The sequence below is a fragment of the Haliotis rufescens genome, unplaced genomic scaffold (genome assembly GCF_023055435.1).
Source record: "Haliotis rufescens isolate VD_foot unplaced genomic scaffold, xgHalRufe1.0.p SCAF_11, whole genome shotgun sequence".
Taxonomy (NCBI): domain Eukaryota; kingdom Metazoa; phylum Mollusca; class Gastropoda; order Lepetellida; family Haliotidae; genus Haliotis; species Haliotis rufescens.
In genome coordinates this window covers 40,835,328-40,857,617 of record NW_025963791.1, presented here as the reverse complement: position 1 = coordinate 40,857,617, position 22,290 = coordinate 40,835,328, and the positions used below count along the sequence as shown (strand labels likewise).

Sequence of the window (22,290 nt, the reverse complement as noted above, 5' to 3'; positions counted from 1 at the left end):
CCTTGCCAAACTGCCCAATAGTTAAGGTATCATAAGGACTAGTAAATATTTGCCATTTTTAAGTGTTTTGCAATATGTTATCATATGTTAGTTTCTACCCCTGCCTTAGGATTTACGACCTCTGACGGTTGTAATATTGCTGACCGTGACAAGACACACCCCATCAGTCTTTGTTACATATGTCCTTGACCCTGTCAGCTGATATCCCAAGTGTCCGGCTCTGATGGGGACGAGCAGGAGACATTGGTCCAGGGATTGTGTGCCATCCTTCTCGGCATTTGTATACTCTTCAATGATGATCAGACAGATTCTTTCACCAAGTGAGTAGCCTTGCATGTGATCACGTTGTGTTGAGTGTCTTCATGATACTGTGGAGGGCTTGTGTTGGTTTATAGTTACAAGCATACAAGCTTCCCATCCATGACTTAATGGCTGCCTAACTAGTCGCTTTTTCTTTAGTAACCTTTTCTGAATATATATTATATATGATTAAATGATCTACTCCCTTAATATGCTTAAAGAGTTTGCAGATTTGAGCATTCAACTTCTTTAGCTGGTTAAAGAATTCATGGCAAACATAATTTCACCATTTTAGCTCAAATTTTGTGTGGCCAGAGGTCAGATATACTTGGCAGTTCATGTTGTATATTGTTAATGAGAGGAAAGTTTGGTATGCCACTTCTACTGAACCTGACAAGCATTTCCATGAGTTGTGTCCCTAAGCTGTTGGGTTTACTGAAGTGGGTATTCCAGGTCTCCACATGGAGATTCTGGGTTAGAATAGGTCCCCAACAACCTATGCTGGTCTTGAGATGCGACCAATCGGATCAGTGGCTTGGTTCATACGTGTCCTCAAACCAGGGCGATGGGGAATGTTGCTCACAATATCGATCACTGGATTGTCGAGACGCTGTCATATTGCTGGAATATAGCTGAGTGCGGCGTTAAACAACAAACAAATAAACTGTGTTATATGTCTCTTTTGAGTTTCTACTGATACCAAATCTACCACGATTACAGAAATTAATCTATAACTGAAACAGGATTAATCTGTGACACTTCCTATATTATGTTTTCTAGGTCCTCGCTTCGTCAGATTATTGAAAAAAGAATCGGACTGGAGGCCTTCACCGATCGACTTTCCCAGGTGTTGAAGCATGAAAGTTATACAAGGGCTGCCAAGAGGCCCCACCTCAACCACAAGCAGCCTAATGAGGTTCTGTTTGATTATGAATACACAAGGCTATTCAAATACTTAGAAAGTAAGTTTATAGGATATTGTCCATTGTATAGCTCATTATACAGCTAGCTGGTGACGTGTTGTATGTACCTGAAGCTCTATACTGTTGTCAGGATGTTAATCTTACCTCACACATGAATGTTGGAGTCTGATTGGCTGAGACCCATTCTATTTACCAAGTCACCTGCTATCTTGTTAAGTACATCTTATTTTCCCTGCTTGCACTGCCGAACTGTTGGTATTACATTTTCAACATACCAATGGCAATTTTGTATCACAAATTACTGATTCTCCGGATACTTACAATATTTTCTGAATGAAATAGAACTTGGAGAAAAAACTCTTAGTTTCTGTTCTGCCGTCTGCTATTTTTCGATGAATGTTAAAAATGAACGTTGTGGGTAAATGCCAAACTGTGGTTTTCTTACTAGTTTGGACCAAACCATGCATGCACAAGATATACTTGGAATATTGTTCGGTGTGTGGTAACATAAATTTGTTGTGCACAGGTTTCTCGGGTGTTACTCTATGATAGGATATAGGTTCCCCTCGTGCATACTTTATGTTCACCACAACAACAGAATAGGAATATAATTAGATGTGTGTCGTATTACAGGCTTCGAAGTTCCTTATGTTAGGCAGCCTATGACAAAGTTAAAATGTGTTCCTTGTCCCTGAAGTGCACACTTAGAAATAATTTATTTTCCAACAAAAATACCTTTTGACAATGTTATATGAAATTTGTGATATAAATACTTTCAGAGAAGTAAATTGGACAAATATGTGCATATAAACACTCACGATCTGGTACGTATCGCGATACTTGCATGTGCATTAATCTGTGGTGCGTAAGCCATCTTTTTCATAAACAGGATAGTCAAATACCTGGGACACTAATGATTAACAGTTGGCAGGTATGGAAATTTCAGTGGATGAAAAAATTTACATTTCCATACTCATTTTCACTAGTAATACGCGTTTGGTGTAACACTCAAGAAAACATTTAAAGTAAGAATCGATACTTTTTACTTAGTGTGCGACTGTGATTGATACTTGTATCGAGAAGTAAAAAGTCGTAATCGGCTGATGCATCAGTGTATGGTCCCACCACTAGTTATTCTATGAAGTATTTCCAGCTTAGCTTACTAACACAAACAATGTTACTTGACTCGGGCTTCTGTCTAGTGGTTTGAGTTGAAGACTGCCCTTAGCAAACCTCCCTCCAACTGTGTGAATGGTGGTGTTGTGTCATATTACAGATGAAGTTTTGCGAAATTTATCGGACGACAGCAGCACACCAGAGGGAACTAAGAAGGCAGCTAGTATACATGAACACGAGAAGATCGTGGAAAAGTACAAGGGGCTTATTACAGAACAGGTGTGTGAAGCGGCTGTCGATGTACCAGGTGTTCCTGCCAGGGGATGTTTCACGTTTGTATGATACTCACATGGTGTATGTGATGGGGGTGGGGCTGGTGATTGTTTTATGATTGTATTTACATAAAGGTATGTACCTGTGCATGTTAACTGCATACACTGTGTTTAAAGTCATCATGATATGACTACCTCATGTATCAATACACATTGTGAACCTTAAGACATAATATAAACAATGTAATGCATGATACAGATGTATGTAGCGATTGGAGAGGTATGGGGCTGGTACTGGTGTTCTATTACATCATGTGACCCTATACTCCCTCTGGTGGCAGGATCAGCAACTACAGCAGGTTCGGCAAGAACTAGGAGAGGTCCAGACTAGCTATACGTTGGCAAATAAAGAATTGTCCGAACTCCGAGAACAGGTGCAGCAGTTGAAGGACCAGAACGCTCTCTACAAAGCCAAGAAAGGTGAGAAGCTCCCTTCGTCCATATCCCTTTAGGGATGGTGTGTCCCCAGAATCCTATGCTTGTTCCTCTGTGGGGTTTCTGGGCCAAATTGAGGATCAGGGCAGATTGGGGATCAGGTGATCACAGTGTTATACCTGGCTGATTGGGGATCAGGTGATCACAGTGTGTTATCTGGCTGATTGGGGATCAGGTGGTCACAGTGTGTTACCTGGCTGATTGAGGATCAGGTGATCACAGTGTGTTACCTGGCTGATTGAGGATCAGGTGATCACAGTGTGTTACCTGGCTGATTGAGGATCAGGTGATCACAGTGTGTTACCTGGCTGATTGAGGATCAGGTGGTCACAGTGTGTTACCTGGCTGATTGAGGATCAGGTGGTCACAGTGTGTTACCTGGCTGATTGAGGATCAGGTGGTCACAGTGTTATACCTGGCTGATTGAGGATCAGGTGGTCACAGTGTGTTACCTGGCTGATTGCATTCCAACCCACCTTGACATGCATTCCAACCCACCTTGACATGTTTGGTCGTAACTGTGGCTATTGACCACTAGCATGCCAACCCAGGACTAAACTATTTACGGGCTTCCCCTGATATAGATGGAAGATTGCGGATTATGGCATACTACCACACTCTTGTTCTGGCTGCTTGTACCTCGGCCCATGTCCTGTGATGTCACCCATCAGGGCAAGTTAGCTTGTCCTGACTGGATCCTCATCAGTCAGGTACATATTTTCCAAGGTCTTCCCCATGAAAGACTTCTCCCAGTTACAACTAGAGAACATTGATGTCATCTGGACCTTCACCTCACATGCCCACGTATTGTCATGAAAGAGCCAAGTAAGATCTGGGGCAGAATAGGTCTTCAGCAACCCATGCTTGCCGTAAAAAATGACTATGCTTGTCGTAAGAGGCAACTAACGGGATCGATATCGTATCCCAATTGCGTGGATCGATGTTCATGATATCGATCACTGGATTGTCTGGTCAAGTCTTGATTAATTATAGACCGCTGTCATATAGCTGGATTATTGCTGAGTGCGGCATTAAACAACAAACATATAAACAATGTCTATGCCTGTTGTGACCGGGTGTTCTGATTGGCTGCAGGTTCGAAGGATCCCCAGGTGGATGGGAAGAAGGATGAGGAGATTGCAGGACTACAGAAGAATGTATCTGAACTGAAGGAATCATTACAACAGAGAGATACACAGATTGATAGGCTGGTAAGACATCTGTCAGTCGGATTGTTCAGCTTGAAATATTAAACACTTGGCATGTGTTGTTCATGAAGTCTTCAAGTAAACTAATACTGTAGCAGCTTCAGTTTATTTGTATTCTCCTCCCTTGCTGTTAATAATTCTTAGAACTGTGATATGATTATGTTAATAGTAAAGAGTTCGTTATTTATAGGAACTTTCCTATTCATTCAAGACCACCTATGTGGTCTAGTGGATTGAGTGTCTGTCTTGAGAGAGGAAAGTCGGTGGTTCGATTCCGGGACGGATCATACCAAAAGCCATTAAAAGATGGTACATGTTTCCCTGCTTCGTGTATGGCATTAAGAGGACAAAATATGAACTGGTTGGCTCTGTTACTATAAACCAGACCGCCTCCGTGGTCTTGTGGTAGAGCGTCCGCCCGGAGAGCGGAAGGTCCAGGGTTCGATCCCGGGCCGCGTCATACAAAAAGACGTTAAAAGATTGTACTTGTTGTTACCCTGTCTGGCGCTCGGCATTAAGGGGCTAAAACAAGGACTGGTCGGCTCGGAGTCAGTATACTGTGTCTGAGTGGGGTATTCATGTTAAACTGCGGCATGGTATCTCAGTGAGCTAGCACTATAAATCGGCATCAGTCCTGACTAGTACAAGCAGCCACACACACACACATACACGTGCATGCACGTCGCTATATAAGTGCAATAATCTTGGACGCGACGTTAAACCCAATTTCACCTCACCTACTATAAACCAACATTAGTCTATTCTAAACCACACTGATTATATATCCTATGTATATGTATAAGTATCCCTAAAAGTTAGATGTATGTGTTGTTTGTTCAGAAAAATGACCTGACAGTGGCCGAGGCGCGAGTCATCGAGCAGAGCGGAGAAGAGGATAAAGAAAATAACCCTAACGAAGCAGCAGTGTTGCAAGCCACGCTTAATAGATTGAACATTGACCATGAGGAAGTGAAACGCACAGTAGCAGACCGAGACTTAGAACTTTCATCACTTAAATCCCAGTTAGAAGCGGCAAATAAACAAGTAGAAGAATTAGTAAGTTATTATGTAATTACTGGCTGCAATAATTAAATATTTTGTTTAGTATGTTTGTCATCTTAAGTGCTATTTTAAAGTAAACATGTTAAATGGAATGTAAATTTTGTAGTTTTATTTCAATATATTTTTAACTGATTAGAAACAGTTTTCCGCTGAATGTGCCCAGTGTAAAGTATGAACTGTGTTTGCCTTACAGAAACAACAAGTAACAGAAGTATCAAACACGCCCTCAGGGGGAGACAACTCAGATATGCAATCCAAAATAGATTCTCTTCAAGAGGAAAACAAAAAATTACAAGAAAGAGTGAGAAAATCAAATGAAGAAAGCTTAAACAACATAGAAAAAGTGCGAGTGAGTGTTGTGTTGATTATACTTTACAGACCACCAAGGTATAACTGTAATATTGCTGGCTGTAGCATAAGACAGGACGAATTTAGTCCTTGCCAGGTTAACTGTTGGATTGGCATTCTAGAAGTTGGCAAATAAGAAAGAAAACATGCAGCTTTATGGATAACACGTGGATAACAACTTCTTGTTTATTGCATATAGCATGTACACTTTCTTACTTGCCAGGGTTGAGGGTAGTATTCAAGGGGAGGTAACTGATATTTATTCTGAGTCAGGGTGTGACAGCAGTATTGAAGGGGTAGGTATGGATATCTTATCTTTGTTAGAGTTTGACAACAGTATTCAACAGGCAAAATAGGATTTTAATTAAGTGAACCAAACACTTTTCAGAAATGCTACATAAGGTTTTGATCTATTGAACGCAAGACAGTATTCAAGGGGAGATAACTCATATCTAATCCCTGCCAGGATGTGACAACAGTATTCAAGGTGGGGTATAACTGATATCTATTCCTTGTCATGACGTGACAAAATTATTAATGGTGAGGTAACTGATATCTAATCCTTGTCAGGGTGTGACAACAGTTTTCAAGGGGAGGTAACTGACATCTAATCCTTGTCATGACGTGACAACAGTATTAATGGTGAGGTAACTGATATCTAATCCTTGTCAGGGTGTGACAACAGTCTTCAAGGGGAGGTAACTGACATCAAACCCTTGTCATGACGTGACAACAGTATTAATGGTGAGGTAACTGATATCTAATCCTTGTCAGGGTGTGACAACAGTCTTCAAGGGGAGGTAACTGACATCAAACCCTTGTCATGACGTGACAACATTATTAATGGTGAGGTAGCTGATATCTAATCCTTGTCAGGGTGTGACAACAGTTTTCAAGGGGAGGTAACTGACATCTAATCCTTGTCATGACGTGACAACAGTATTAATGGTGAGGTAACTGATATCTAATCCTTGTCAGGGTGTGACAACAGTCTTCAAGGGGAGGTAACTGACATCTAATCCTTGTCAGGGTGTGACAACAGTCTTCAAGGGGAGGTAACTGATATGTTTCATGTCAGGTGCTGGAGGAGGAGAAGGAGCTGCACCAGGTGGACAAGGCGGAGGTGCAGGAGGAGCTGGAGACCATCAAGAAGGAGCAGGAGGACCTTCTGGTCCTACTGGCGGACAATGATTCTCAGATAGCTTCCTACAAGGCCAAGCTCAAGGAACTGGGGCATCCTGTAAGTATTGTGGCCAAAGTAGACATCATTTATGGATAACAACTTCATTATCTTACTGTAAAGGCAACGTTTCAGTATAGATTCTTATTCTTATTCTTATACTTATACAGCAAGGCTGAATGATGAACATAGTATGGAATATATTTTGTAGGTAGAGGATTAACAGTAACACCAATGGGCAGTCTCTTTGGTTCTTGTATAAATGCGCGCTGCGACAACTAGTGACATGTGTATTATTATTGATATCATTATCATATTCCTGTTACATTATGTAACTTATTTTGTGCTGTGTAGGTTGATGAAGATGAGGATGATGAAGACTTAGATGACCTCGCTGACGACGATGATTATGATGGAGGCGATGATTGACCGGAATGTACCTAGTGGCAGCGTACCAGGGGTGCTTCGCGTGCCTCGGAACATACCATATAAGGATGTGCTGAATCCACATTGAACCGTGGTGCATAGGCCTAACTAGTCATGTGATACTGTCACGTGACTGCAGAAAGTTTGATTCGGTTGGATCTGTCAGTTGTTGATATAAATGTTCAATTAATTATGTCACCTGATTGATACAACTTTATCTGATTGCCATGGTAACTACTTTGATAACCATGTTTCCTGATTGGTATGATAACACTGGTTAAGCCTTCAAGCTATCTGATTGGTCAAGTCATTAAGTTAGCTGTTAGCTTAAGTCTCCAAGTTATCTGATTGCTTAAAGCATCCATGTTCTCTTATTTGTTAAGCAAAAGGAATTACTATATAGCTTTACCTGATGTTCAGTGATAACATTGCCTGTAGTTTGAATGGCTTAAGACTATAGTGTGGATCCAAACTTTCAGTGGGGTCACGTTTCCTAATATATTGATGAGAAATCAACTGCTACTGAAAGTACAGTACTAGTTTATAGGCAACCCGAGGAAAGGTCCACGGTAAAACATTGGTTGATGTTGCTGGTGGCTCAGTGCCAGCAGAGTGAGGGAGTGAGTGACATCTTCTCTCCGGGCTGATGCCATAGCTCTGTTGGGTCGACAGATATATTCTGTATTTCACAGATATCAGGACCAAGACAGAGGAAGAGACTTTAGTGTTAAGTTTTTACTTTATTGAAAGTAATGTCAATATATAATGACCTCTAAATTTGAAATAAAATGGAACTTTAAAAAGAAATTCCAATTTTGAACAAAATAAGACTTCCCTGCGCTAGTTTGCTTGCCAAGGGCTCATAGTTTGGCATGCTAGATAAATCCCTGATGACATATTACCACGACAATACACCTCACCATCCTTTCATGACAAACACACCAAATGATGACGATGCATCGGACATTAGGATTTACTGTCAGGGCAGCTCAGATACGAGGCACCTGTATCTTAGCACACAATGTTACCGTGTACATTAAAAACTGTTCATGCATTCGTGAATCCAAAATAATTGACTTAATTCTGTCCATGTATAGTTTATATCTACAAAAATGTAACCTGTTAAATTTATTTTTGTATCGGAAGCTCTTTAGTCAAGATGTATCAGGGTGTGGATGTTGTGAGGTATATTGGTGTATTAGGCTTTGTGCTTTGTATGGCTGTATGTTCCCTTCTACCATTACCAGTTGAAGCACATTGCCAAAAGGACAAATTCATTGTCATTTCTTTATCAATGTACTCCCAGCTTTATGTATACTGCTCAAAAGAAGTTAAAGAACACCCATTTTGTTTCCTGTGACTATAGATAATCGGTCATGGCCATGACAGATTAACAATAGTCATATGGAAAAATTGGGTGTTCTTAACTTCTTTTGTTTGTATATTGCTCTAAGGTAAGAGCAACCAAGTTTCTCATTAAGTCATCATTTGTTTATTGATACAGGTTTGTTTTAATTATTACGCACATTTGATTGGAATTTACGTTCTACCAGTGTACTTTGTATGATATTTGTAAATAGCTGATGTAATCACATAGTGATACTGTTATTTAATTTATATTATAAATGTGTATGCCAGGTTGATGATGTCATCGTAAGCGAATATAGGCATCACATGGTCACCCTTATAGTATGTCCGAATTATTTATTAAGATGTGAAATGTCCATCTTATCCAGTTATTTTATGACTAACATGTTCTTGTATAAAATATACTGAACAAAAGTGTTAGGGATCATGAATCTGTGAGAGATATTTCTTTAGTAGTGAAGACTTAGCATTCAATTTCATAAAAATATCCTCAGAAAATTCATAACCTTTTTTTTTCTGTTCAGTATATGTACTCCAGCTTACACTTAATCACAGATCAACATAGTCTATGACAAGTTTACGTGTGTGTTAACTAAATGCACGATTATGAGCAAATGTAGAGAATGACGATGCTGTAGCCAACATGTTCAGTGCCCTCCTCGTACTCCCCTACTTTTGGATGCTATTAGGATTGCTTTATCATTAATAGTATCTCCTTCGGTCCAGCTGTCATCGTCCCTAATCTGACGTATGTTCTGTAAAGAAAAACATCATTTGATAATTGAAATTTCGTAAATCCTCTGGTAATGAAACAAGTTAACAGAGGACATATTTTACTTTCTTCAGTTATTCAATTAAATTTTTGTGTGCTCAAGTCAATAAGTTTCCCAAATACAATATCTTTATCATTTGTATTTCTCCAGCTTGTTTTCCTCCCGATAAAAAGCTATACCCTAGTAAAACATAAAACATGAAACATAGATGCACAACTTAGAAGATGCCTGCCATGGATGGAAATGACTAGCCAGCAAGCCCCGATTGGTTTTGTTAATGTTAAAGGTATCCTAAGGGCTAGAATTTCAAACATTTTTTTGGGGGGGGTTATTGCTTTATGTTATCAATACTCTCTGGCTAGTAGACATTCTTGGTTTATTTACATCCATGTCTGCTATCTAATGTGCTATGCAGTATGTGTCATACAATTCATGTCTAAGTTGCTTTGACCTATATTTGAGAATAATCTATACATCTCAACAATAATTATTGTTGTGAACTGTAAATCATATTTTCTATTTTCATCAAAGATCTTGCTATTTGTCCATAGCCATAATGTCACCTCACCACCATGTTGGTCGTCCCCCTGTAGGCGATGTGAGGACCACGTTAGTGTGTGTACAGTTGTGAGTGTATCTGTGTATGAGGGTGCTGTGTACATACAAGTCTTGAATGTGGAGGAGTCCGCGCACTCATCATGGGAATAAATGGCTGTTGAGAAGCGACTTCTGTTTTGTTCACATTGTATTTGTTGATCATCCTGTGATTTGTTTTCCATGTTATGTTTTATTATGTATACTACTCAAAAGAAGTTAAGAAGTTACTATATTTAATCTGTCAGGCCATCCCTGCAGTTGTCTGGGTTTGTCGTTTAACGCCGCACTCAGCAATATTACAGCTATATGACGGCGGTCTGTAAATAATAGAGTCTGGACCAGACAATCCAGTGATTGACATCATGAGCATCGATCCACGCAATTGGGATCGATGACATGCTTCAACCAAGTCAGCGAGCCTGACAACCTGATCCCGTTAGTCGCCCCGGGTCGTCACGGGTCTCTGTGTTTGTCAGCACCATACCAGTGCTGGTGGTAAAAGTCAGACCTGCATCTCTTCAGGCTTTCCTCCCACATTAAGCTAACACTCACTCACTGTCATGCACACTGCATGAGGAAAAAACACATAAGATAAATAACTATTCACATGTTTTATTACAGTGTCAAACACAGTCTGACTGATGAAGAGAAACACAAGCTTGATGAGATGAGTGAGAGAGTCACAAATTGACAGCCACTATTCCTTACTATTCCATTTTCCATGGAACTGGCAGCGAAAAAGAACCTGCAAAGGTTCTACAAAGGGTTGAATAAATTTTTCCTAGGACAGGAGGACAATGATCACTCCATGTTGAACAAGGCCAAAATATGTAACATACATAAACGTGGAAGAGAATTTATGGGAATTCTCTTCCTTATGTCTATCGCTTCTAAATGCCTTTCAAAACGTGTACCGGGGTATCATATCCTGTTATAAAAAAATCTACATGTACAGATATGTCCTATCGAAAACATTCAAATAATATCAGATTCGAAAAATGTAGATTTGACATACAAAAATAGAACTGCAATAAAACAAAGTCTTTAAACACTGATGATATGCATTATTTAATGGTAATACTGGTATCATGGTGATCTCAAGCACTGCACAGTTGCCACATGGTAAAACACGCTTGACAAACAACTGCAGCAACTCAAATAATCCTTTAGCCTCAAACTTGCCTAAAAACTTGATTTTTCAACTTTTATCCACACTAAACAGTTATGACATCACTGCTGCTCCATCTATAGGAAGACGACTATTTTATACTGGTAGAGAACATGCATGACTTATTGCAAAGTGTTTCTAGTTTATAAAGGTGACGGAATAATCTTATTTATCCTGAGAGGGGCATCAAAATGGCAGGTTATGAATATTCAAAAGTATATTCATACTGATACAGAAATCAATCATAATCTGGATTTTATGTTTGAGGTGATGTAAAGTTTAGAGTAACACCATTTTAAGCTTAGGAGGTTAAATGCTCTGTAAGACACATCACACATATTATTGTCGACATCATTCCACGAAGGCCAGTCGGAGCTGAAGGGATACACTATGTTAACACAGTTGGGCATGACTTATGTACACATGACAATAATATACAGATAGATTTATATATAAATGTTTATCACAGTTCATATTGCTCATCAAATGTTAGCCTCCAGGGAGACCCAGTGCAAATATAACTAAATCATGTACTTAACATTGAAATATGCCAGTGAATAACTAAACTGTTGTAACATGATTGTACCTAGCATTAATTCAACATTTCACATTAAAACATTAAGAAATATTTCATCCAAATCATACAGTTAAAAATGAATATCTAAATGGTTACAAGAACAGTTTCTTTGCATAATCCATACTTGTCTATTATTCAAGCTTCAATGACATATTTCCTGTACCCCGCTAGGCCAGGGTTGCAGATCTGTAATTCTGGACGTTGATGGTTCTGAAAATACACACAAGAAAGGGAATGAAAACATCTTTCATCCAAGATGCACCAGTCACAATACAGTATCATGATTCTTTGTTAACAACTTCACACGCAACCCATGACACTCCTTCAGAGTAAATATTAATGGATTCAAATTTTGGAATAACAAAGAAAAACTGGTTTGTTTTTTATATCTGGTCCTTGTCATTACCCCTATGTTAAAAGTTTCAGATTTAGGGGGTCACCTGATTCATATGCCACAGCAGCAAATCCAAGCTGCCAAGACCCTGTTTAACATCAAACCCTACAACACATCAGATGTGGCCCTGACGTGTAGAAATGATAGAGCTATTGTCATGAACAAGTCTCATGTTTTCCCCATCTTATATCAGTTAGCTGTGATGAACTGATAATGCAAACAGTAAGATATTATCTACAGGCTACTGTCATACAGCTGGAATAATCCTGAACGCGGCATTTAACAACAAACGTAAGAGTGAAGATGGTTTCACGCCACTGCACCGTAACGCAACACTCAACACCCATGGCTGATTGGAGGGTCAGTGGACTGGTCGTATAAACATGTGTAGAGTACTGACCTTTTAACATGCTGGTTCACAATTGATATACAGGGTGTCGTCTTGGGGCCTTGTGATGGCACGAAGATCCTCCCACTCTTGTTGACCACATTGATTTGCCGTTTGACACGCACATTGAATGGGTCTTGAGAGTGTGATGGATAGGGGTCGAATGTACCAATCTTGGAACCGCCGGGCTAGAACAAAAACAGCTTGCATGATAAGCGGTATGTCTTCATGAGATAAATCAGCGATAAATGTTTGTTTCAAGATGCACAGAAATATACAAAACAGGGAATTGCACACTATCAAGACAACTAGTCTTGACCCTTCACTAACAACTGTCCACAGGACTCACGTGTTTGCCTGGGGAGCTGGGTTTAAATGGTTTAAAGTCGTTCCTCTTGAGTGTGGCGGAACTGGACTTCCTGACTGGGGGCAGTGCCTTCTCTGACCGGTAGGGGTTGGAGTCAAACAGAGCCTGGGGGTGCATGTTCAGCCTGAAGGCCCCTCCCTTCACTTGCTTCCGGTGCCCCTCACTCTCTTTCTGTCAATCATTATAACTTTCTGTTGTCAAGTAGAAACACTTTCTGTTGTTATATTAAATAATACTTTGTAAAGAAGTCTTTCTGTTGTCAAGCACATAACTTTCTGTTGTCAAAAATAAAAACATTCTGTTTCCATATCACCAACAATGGTACATACTTGTGAATATATACATGAAACTTGTCGCCATGGAAACACAAAAATATTTATTTGAAATATCCTAAACTATCAAAAGGCACCAGTTCACCACTAGACCTATCTATTTTTGGTGAAGAAATATTGTACAGTGAAATATTGCACCAGAAATAACATCTTGCACAGACCGACGATGTCCATTGCGGGGATAACAATTTCTTATGTGAAAAAGTGTTGCCAAGTATAAGTACTTTCTGCTGTCAAGCATTAACACATTGTTTGTCAAGTAATATAACTACTTTCTGTTATAAAAATAATAATTCTGTTGCCAAATATCATGAATATATAATGTTCTGTTACAAACACTCTCAGTTGTGAAACATAAACACTTTCCATTACAAATACAACGTTAAATAATTTTGGTTTGGAGGGAGATGCAACAAAATGACATGTCTACAGAAAAACAAACGTATCTGTGCTGTCATCAGCAACGTAGGAGAATTAGATTAAATTCAAACAAATATTTGTGCATCAAATCTATCAAATCCTGACTTTAAGTTGTGTAACTACAACTGTCAGTTGTCTCCATTACACCAGGCCTCCATGAACACAGTACAGTTGGTATCAACGCTGATCAAGTCCAAGTCCAACACCCTCACAAACATACATCTTGTACTTGCCCCAGGCTGGGATGTAAAGCAGGGAGTGAAGCATGGGACACTGTTAGAAGGGGAACGTAGACTACACCCTCACATACATACATCTTGTACTTGCCCCAGGCTGGGATGTAAAGCAGGGAGTGAAGCATGGGACACTGTTAGTAGGGGAACGTAGGCTACACCCTCACATACATACATCTTGTACTTGCCCCAGGCTGGGATGTAAAGCAGGGAGTGAAGCATGGGACACTGTTAGAAGGGGAACGTAGACTACACCCTCACATACATACATCTTGTACTTGCCCCAGGCTGGGATGTAAAGCAGGGAGTGAAGCATTGGACACTGTTAGTAGGGGAACTTAGACTACAGCTCCAGGTGCATGGGGACACTGTTAGTAGGGGAACTTAGACTACAGCTCCAGGTGCATGGGGACACTGTTAGTAGGGGAACATAGACTACAGTAGGGGAACGTAAGACTACAGCTCCAGGTGCATGGGGACACTGTTAGAAGGGGAACTTAGACCACAGCTCCAGGTGCATGGGGACACTGTTAGTAGGGGAACTTAGACTACAGCTCCAGGTGCATGGGGACACTGTTAGTAGGGGAACATAGACTACAGCTCCGGGTGCATGGGGACACTGTTAGTAGGGGAACATAGACTACAGCTCCAGGTGCATGGAGACACTGTTAGTAGGGGAACGTAGACTACAGTAGGGGAACGTAGACTACAGCTCCAGGTGCATGGGGACACTGTTAGTAGGGGAACATAGACTACAGCTCCAGGTGCATGGAGACACTGTTAGTAGGGGAACGTAGACTATGACCTACACTATCAGTGCACTGACACCTGGGATTGTCCCTGGCCCTAGACTATCAGTGTGTTGACACTGTAATAGCCTATGACCCTACTCTACCAGAGTGTGGCGCTACTACAGCCTACTAGTTACTGACTAAAAATTTGCAACGACAATCTACTGACTACATATTTTACTTTTACACTATTCAGACCTTTGCCAGTTCCCGCGATCGATCAAATGCATCGTGTTGATACTTGGGGTAGCCACCAATTGTCACTCCAACAAAGCTACAAGCATAATGGAGGTAGGGTTAGTTAGTTGTGTGCATGACTGCAGATCGCCATCTTGTGTTAATGAAGGACACACACATGCAACACGGTGCTTGTCACGCTGTTCTACAGGTGCCTCTCTTTACTCTAGATACACAACTTCCACAGAGAAAAAGGTCTCTGACTTACATAAGGAATTTTAGACTACATTTAAAAATGAAAATATGTTTATATTTGTTTTGTTAATTTTCTCTTGATATACAATAGAAAGAAGCCCTTAGTTTCTTTTCACAAAACTGCAGAAATTCAGACTTGGATTGTTCGCATGTTATTGCTTCAGGGTTTGTATGAGTAATTTGTGCAATGGGAGATTATAACAGGTTCTGCTCCAGAATGTAGAAATTGGTATATAACCAAGAATAGGCTTTTAGTGTTTAAACAGCTTTTGATCTGGACTTAATGAAGTGTCAAGGCCAAAAGAAAATAATTTCTTTGGGGTAAAATCATGCCATTAAGAAATATGAGTCGGGGTTAAAAGTCAGAATTATTGTATTTTATTTCTTTGAAGTATATTGCTAAACCTGCTAATAGTAAGTCTTGATAAGTTTTCTCGACAACATATACAAATGACATCCAAATTTCTGGTCAAGTGATTAGCAGGGTTACTGGAAACAAGGAATATTTTTCAGGAGAGATGAGTCTAACTATAATAGCATCACTATTATAATAAACTAATAATTATTGAAAGAACTGTATCTGTAGTTTAGAGAATGGCTACCCACAGTCAACATGACAAGTACATTTCATGCAATAATGGTTTTCTTCGTCTGTGATCATCCTAGCTTGATCATCACTGCAAGAAAACAATGTTAATAAGCAAGTCATTCTTAGTAATGGGTTGAGAACACAGACATGCCAAGTCAAGCACAGTGTGCTTTGGTGATTCACACAGGTTAGAACGGTCACACTGCAGCACAGTGACACAAACAGTGATTGGTGTCATCACACGGGTTATAATTGTCATACAGCACTGGTCATACAACCGACCTTGGCCTTTTCCTGGGCACTGTTGTAGGGTTCGATCATGTGAGCTGGGTATTTGCCCAGAGTCACATGAAGGTATCTGCAACATGTCATAGTGTTATTCAAATATTTAAGAACTGACATTAACACATTTATTGCACATTGAGATATAAATGTAGAAACCGGTGTGCACACAGTGTAAATCCATGTAGCAGATTTATGCAAAGTTTTCACAACGTTTTTTACATCTAGAACTCCATAATCACAACAACATATTGAAGTCAATCCTAATATATAAATACGTCAAAAATAATAACTTCACAGACTGCTTATCAAATTATTAATACACCAAAACAAGACAATACAAAAAATGAGTGACATCATTCCGCGCACACATACAACAAGAGCCCTGCCCATTCTATTATCAGCCAATCAGAAAACAGTAGTCAGTCAGTGGGCAACGCCTATTTTTTTTCGGTTTATGGATACATAAACATGATAAACGCTAAAGGAATTGCTTTGTTAGCCAATCAAATACCACGGGGTCATATGCAACTTATTTATTAACATATCTTCACAACATCAGTATGTCTTGTACATCGGAATCCATAGAAAGCCAAAACAATAAACTTGTGATTCAGGTCAAATCCCACTAACAGGCTACAAAAAGGTAAAACATTATTCAGAGAGTGTTTTCCGTACAGCTAGTTACATATATGGCAGGTGTTACACTTTGTCTGCAACTCTGCTTCAATTTCACAATAAAGGGTTAACAATGAAAAAGAAGGTTTCATTTAATGTACCCCAACAAATATAGTTGGTAAAGAATTATCTTGGATAAAAGTTTTGATTAGTTTTCTTGACAACTATAGCTACAAATGTGACAAAATTTCAGGGTTGCATATCAAATGATGAGTCGGTCAGGTTGACATAAACACCAACATAAAAACTAATAAGTGAGCCAAACGTCGACTATTGTGGAGAATCTCCAGATGTGCTACATGTACAGGTATATCTGTCTGTTAAGGTTGAATACATCATATCTAAAAGACTGAAGTAAAGTCAGGATCTGATTAAACCACAAACAATCCCCAGTTCACTTACCCAAAGCCTGTACCTTCTTTGCCGGGGTTGGTCATGACATTTTTCCCAGGGGACTTGTATGGCTTACTTGCCTTCTCTCCGGGGCTGAGGGCAGGGATTGGGCCACCCAGAGTACCATAGTGACTCCCTAGACCAGACCTACAGGGAGACATACAGTAGACTATGTTTATAACGAACACGCTTTTAACGAAACTGACAGATATAATGAACACATTTTTGGTCCCGGACATTTGCTGTATATATGCTGTATATATGCTTATAACGAGCTACAGTTATATCAAACTTAAATCAGTGGTCCCTTTGAGTTCGTTATAACTGTAGTTTACTCTATATTTTACACAACTTCATAAATCTAAAAGTCTGTCTGAGCAATATTCTGGTACTTAGATAAGTCTGATAAGCAAAACATTCCAAGTGATCCCCAGCCCAACCCAACCATAATTATTAAGCGAAGGTCGGTGGTTTCTTTCCTGGCATTATAATAATTTAATATTCTGAGAACAGAATTACAAGTCATTTCACGAAATTATTAAATGAAAATTACATTTTCTTTTCACCACTGCTTGGTAAAAATGCCTTTGATAGATTTTTCTTAGAATCTTCTAAACGCCTCAGCCGCCTCATTTTGATTGGGTCACTGTATGCCTCTCCTTCCATAACTCGGTTGAACTTTTCAGCAAAGTAGCCATGTTGAAGGGCAGATTTTTCCTTACTTCCACCAGGTAAAACCTGTTTGCCTTTACTTGCCGCTACATTGAATTGAACTGAAACAAAACAATTAAACCATGAACATGTTCTAGGTTCAAAGATTTTCAAATAGTATATACTATATGCTAGTTGCTCCACCAATGTGAAAAATCATACATAGTTCCAGGTGGATGGTGAAAGCCATCTTCCGAGGGAAGAGCGTCTCCTAGCCTTTTTATCAAAGTCTTGTTTCCACCCTTGCCACATTAAGCCCACTTTCCTGTGCTAAATATGATTGGACTATCGCACATATCAACAGTCCAATCAGAGAACGTTTCACAAAATCAACATCCACGACTGGTACACCTTCATATGACTGTGATTTACCGCTGCCTGTCTTTTTCATCTTTTAAACCCCCCAAAGATTGGCTATATTTTTGTGTCAGGGATGAAATCGGAAATGTTTTCGTTATCTGATTGACAAGGTCGTCGCCTGTAGTAGTCGCCATCTTTGTGAAGCTATATGAGATAAGAACAGCGATCTGATTGGATATCGCGTTTTCATTACAAGGGGCACAACTCGTGATCTACACAAGGTGGCGCCAGGGTCGAGCCAAGTGTAGAAACTAGGCTTTGATATAGGCTAGCGGACACACTTGCCATGGGAAGATTGGTGAAAGCATTTAAACTGTACATGAATAAGATACCTGTACCTTGTTCTTGCCATCAAGAGCCCCACATAAACAGGTAGCCCTGGATAGAGCATGGTTTAGAAAATGTATCCTCGTGTCATGGAAGTTCGATCACTTACGAAAAGTCGCTGAATATTCATAGTAACATTTATATAATCTTTTTTTCAAATATCTTACCTGTGAACTTGTTTATTTATGACAAACATTTCCCAAATCCACGTATTTCCATTGAAATTTACACTCGCGGCATGGCCGCCCTCTCACTGTCAACAGAAGTGACCCAGAAAGCTACGTCACACAAGTTCGATCATTTGATTGGTTGGCTTGTCGCATAACCGGGATGACATGTATGGACGATCTCTTGTGTCAAAATTCGAATTAGAACAGTCCGCAGTTGTTTTATTACATCTTTGTCCATCAAACGTTCATTTAAGTTTTAATATTGAAAAAAAACCGATGAAAAGTCACAAATATCCAGATTATTTACAAGGTTGATGCAGGGAGTTATTCTTCAGGCTCATCGTGACAGGGGCACCAAAACTCAGAATGTCGACGCACAACACGAAAAGGCGTGCAGAAACGTAAATGTGTCCAGTGCTGACATGTAGGGTGGGTACATTGTGCCCAGGTTGTTATGATCAGGGAGACATTAGCTCGAACCTCATCAGGTACAAATTTGCTACATTTGCAGCACAGTTCGTCATCACTTGTCACATCAATATCAAAACTATCGTCCTGATGCGCGTTGGACCGTGAAGTTCCAGTACTTGCATTCGTTGCAGTGACAGTATTTTTTTTTTTTAAAGATTTACTTGGTTTAGGTGCTTGCTTTCTTTTTTTGGGTGCCGATTTCACAGTCTGGTGGGAAATAATTTTATTCAGAATGACGTCTTCGGTGATGGCCTTGCCCCCGACAACAGCGCTCAGAACGTTTCCCTTTTTAGTAGGCACAGCTTTCTTGAAAAGTACAGTCGTCTTGTCTTTAAAGAATCCTGCTAAATCATTGCCCTCAGTAGGTGAAGTGACAACCTTGTCTCCAACTGGCACACATGAATCAATAACACCAGTATCAGGATGCAGCAAAGGTTCAGTCGACTTAAAAACTGTTGATGGTGCAAAGTTGATATTGGCGGTGGAAGACTTGTCAAATGGATAGACTCCACATTTCCTGAAAGAGGATTGCAGATTTGTTGGTGTCAGCGACAGGTTATAAGCTCTACAGCCAAGTTCACAAACAGAATGTTTATCAACTGAACTTGTGGCATTTTCCTGCATATACGTATGACGGAGGTTGTTGTAAATTTTAGCCAAAGGTCCAAAGCAACCAACATCCATTGGCTGTAAAACATGGGACGTGTGTGCAGGCAGTACAAACAAAATAATGTGATGTTGACGTGCCCATTCGATGAGTGGAATAGATACGTGGGATCTATGACCATCATACACAATAAGAAGTGGACTATCTGCAGACGCGGCGACAGCATGCTTCAGGAAATGCTCTGTCAGATAGTGCTGAAAAATCTCGGTGTTTGACCAGCCAGAGTCGCTTACAGTGCCTGCTGCTCCAGGGGTACTTCCTGAAAGGAGTTCTTCCCGCATCCTCTTGCCCTTGAATACAAAATACGGTGGTATAGAACTACCAGACGCATTGCCGCAACCTATTACCGTTGTAGTACTTGATCTTGATGTTGTGACTGCAGCTGCAGTACTCTGACTCGATGTAACAACTGATGGTGGGGTATGATGCTCCATAAGTCCCTTTTCATCAACATTATAAATGCGATGAGGGCATGTCTTCAGGTTGTACTTATCCATGATGTGCCCAAGCTCATTAAAATAATGAGTGATCGTCTCCTTTGAGGTAGCTTTTGCTCTCTGTATCTCAAGGGATCGTGGCTTCTTCACTGACAGATCAGGCCATCGCTTCATAAACCCATAGAACCACTGAAGTGATAGGGGTTGTTCATCCTTTGACTTCTTTCCAACATATATTGCTAGGTCTGTGGCAATAGTAGTAACTTCAGCCCTTGTATAGCCATACCCAAAATTTGCCATGGCTTCAATATGTGAAACAAGTCCCTGTTCTTCTTCCATGGACAATAGTGGTTCTCTACCAGTGGTACTACATTCAATAGAAACCTTCCCACTCATCCTGTCATGCAGTGTAGCAAATGGAACAGCAAAGGTAGTGGCAGCTTTCCTAATTGCCATTCCATCTAAAACAGCATTATATGCCTTGTCTAGGGCTGCAGACAAATATTGCCTATATTGACCTCTTCTGGTTGGTTCACCATTGGTCAAAACCTGTAAAAATAAAGGTTTATTTTATATATCACCAAAACTCCAGAGACAGAAATTCTCAAAAAGCATAACATTTTCAATAAGAAGTGACCCTAATTTGTTTCCATAGTTTTAAATTTTGGCGAGCACATCACATGTCTCATCACGTGACATTTACACCATGAACGTAAACAAGCAGACGACAGGTGTGCCGTAATATGAGCTATTACTTACGTTTGGTAACTTGACACGAAGCATTTTCCGGTCCAAGCGAACGAAAGCGGTGTTGTCAGAAGATCAAAGCTGCAGGTACCGTAATTTCTCGTTACATTTCGCGAGAAACATCATTCAAAATGGCCGATCGAAGTTACATGTCGATCGAACTTGTGTGACTTGACGATAATGTAGAGCCAGTGATCAGTAGAAAGCTGCTTCTAACATCCAATATTTCCTACAGTCATGTTAAAATACAGATTATCTCATGTTTTGATCCCAACTGTATTCTACTGAATATCATTGCTACTGCCTGGATATTTGCAGCTTAGTCTCTTCATACACTGCAATCCACTATCTGTAGAGGTTATCACACCAGTGTTTGGGGATGGTAAATATCCTGTACAGTGTTCCCTCGCTATTGCGCTCTTCAATATAGCGCTAACTTGGTTATAGTGCTCAGTAAAGCATGGCTCCCAAAATTTTAAATGGTAAATCATAAGGTCTAGTGATGTTTTATATCAAATTTCATACTTTATTAACCAAGTTTGTCATACGTGTTTATTTATTCACCTGAATTCACTGAAGGGATACGATGTGTTTTTTTGAAAGCTCATATTACTACTAGTTGAATCATACACAACTTCTATTCATAGACACCCGAGAAGTAGCCAGATAGTAGTGCCCCTTCAATGGCTATCATTTCAACTTGTAAATAGCCTTGGGAAGGCAATACTCTTTTGGACAGCTACCCCATGTATGAATGTCTAAAGGCATAACAAATAAATCAGATAAAACACAATTTGTTACCTACTACTGGAACTATGGATAAATTTCGCTATAAATAAAAGATGATACAGATCTAGGATTCTAGTCCAAGATTATTACAAAATCAGACTTAATTTAACTTACCACCGGGAGTCTTGTATTTATCTCCAATGGATATGTAGCCCATTTCCTGGAACACGCCGACCCTGTCCATATCATTTTTCTTGTCACCCATCTTGGAATATCAAAGTGCTTACAAAAAATAAACGTATTCTAATGCAGTTGGTGATATGCTTCTTCACTTCAGCTGTCACAACTTGAGCATATCAAAGTGAGAGACAAACATAAAGTTAAAGAACTTTTTGGTAAGACAAAAGTAATTTTAAAATAAAAAGTAAAAAGTCTCCCTTCTTAAAATATCACAATATCATGACAGGTGCGAGAACGCAAGCAAAAGAACACCACAATCCATGTTGTTGAGAAGGAGATTGTTGCCAGAATTGCTATGGAGATGCTTCCAATGCGCATG

At 39.8% G+C, this 22,290-nt stretch overlaps 3 protein-coding genes across 4 annotated transcripts in view; 1 reads left to right on the top strand and 2 right to left on the bottom strand.

The window, feature by feature from the left end:
• LOC124142319 (general vesicular transport factor p115-like) overlaps positions 1-10,197 on the top strand; it is a 37,597-nt gene extending 27,400 nt beyond the window's left edge. The window contains exons 15-23 of the mRNA XM_046510728.2: positions 199-320; positions 1,081-1,262; positions 2,500-2,618; positions 2,953-3,091; positions 4,202-4,317; positions 5,155-5,370; positions 5,570-5,725; positions 6,803-6,964; positions 7,259-10,197. Coding sequence (XP_046366684.1) covers positions 199-320; positions 1,081-1,262; positions 2,500-2,618; positions 2,953-3,091; positions 4,202-4,317; positions 5,155-5,370; positions 5,570-5,725; positions 6,803-6,964; positions 7,259-7,333 — 1,287 coding nt within the window. The 3' untranslated portion in view covers positions 7,334-10,197. The remainder of the gene's footprint in view (positions 1-198; positions 321-1,080; positions 1,263-2,499; positions 2,619-2,952; positions 3,092-4,201; positions 4,318-5,154; positions 5,371-5,569; positions 5,726-6,802; positions 6,965-7,258) is intronic.
• Positions 10,198-10,664: 467 nt separating this feature from the next.
• Positions 10,665-22,281, bottom strand: LOC124142360 (UPF0602 protein C4orf47 homolog). 2 transcript variants are annotated; one of them, XM_048392730.1, is made up of 7 exons: positions 21,906-22,281; positions 17,666-17,885; positions 17,122-17,259; positions 16,042-16,117; positions 12,945-13,133; positions 12,608-12,783; positions 10,665-12,023 (listed from the first exon to the last, which is right to left on the bottom strand). In XM_048392730.1, exons 1-7 carry the CDS (start codon positions 21,994-21,996, stop codon positions 11,981-11,983), a joined length of 933 nt encoding a protein of 310 aa, XP_048248687.1. In that variant the 5' UTR covers positions 21,997-22,281; the 3' UTR covers positions 10,665-11,980. The 2 variants fall into 2 exon arrangements, with proteins under 2 accessions (XP_048248687.1, XP_048248686.1); XM_048392729.1 differs by lacking the exon at positions 16,042-16,117 and adding an exon at positions 14,937-15,012 and having other exon boundaries at positions 21,906-22,280.
• Positions 18,210-21,897, bottom strand: LOC125378034 (MFS-type transporter clz9-like). The gene is made up of 2 exons (XM_048392728.1): positions 21,015-21,897; positions 18,210-20,804 (listed from the first exon to the last, which is right to left on the bottom strand). Exons 1-2 carry the CDS (start codon positions 21,036-21,038, stop codon positions 19,005-19,007), a joined length of 1,824 nt encoding a protein of 607 aa, XP_048248685.1. The 5' UTR covers positions 21,039-21,897; the 3' UTR covers positions 18,210-19,004.
• Positions 22,282-22,290: the final 9 nt, after the last annotated feature.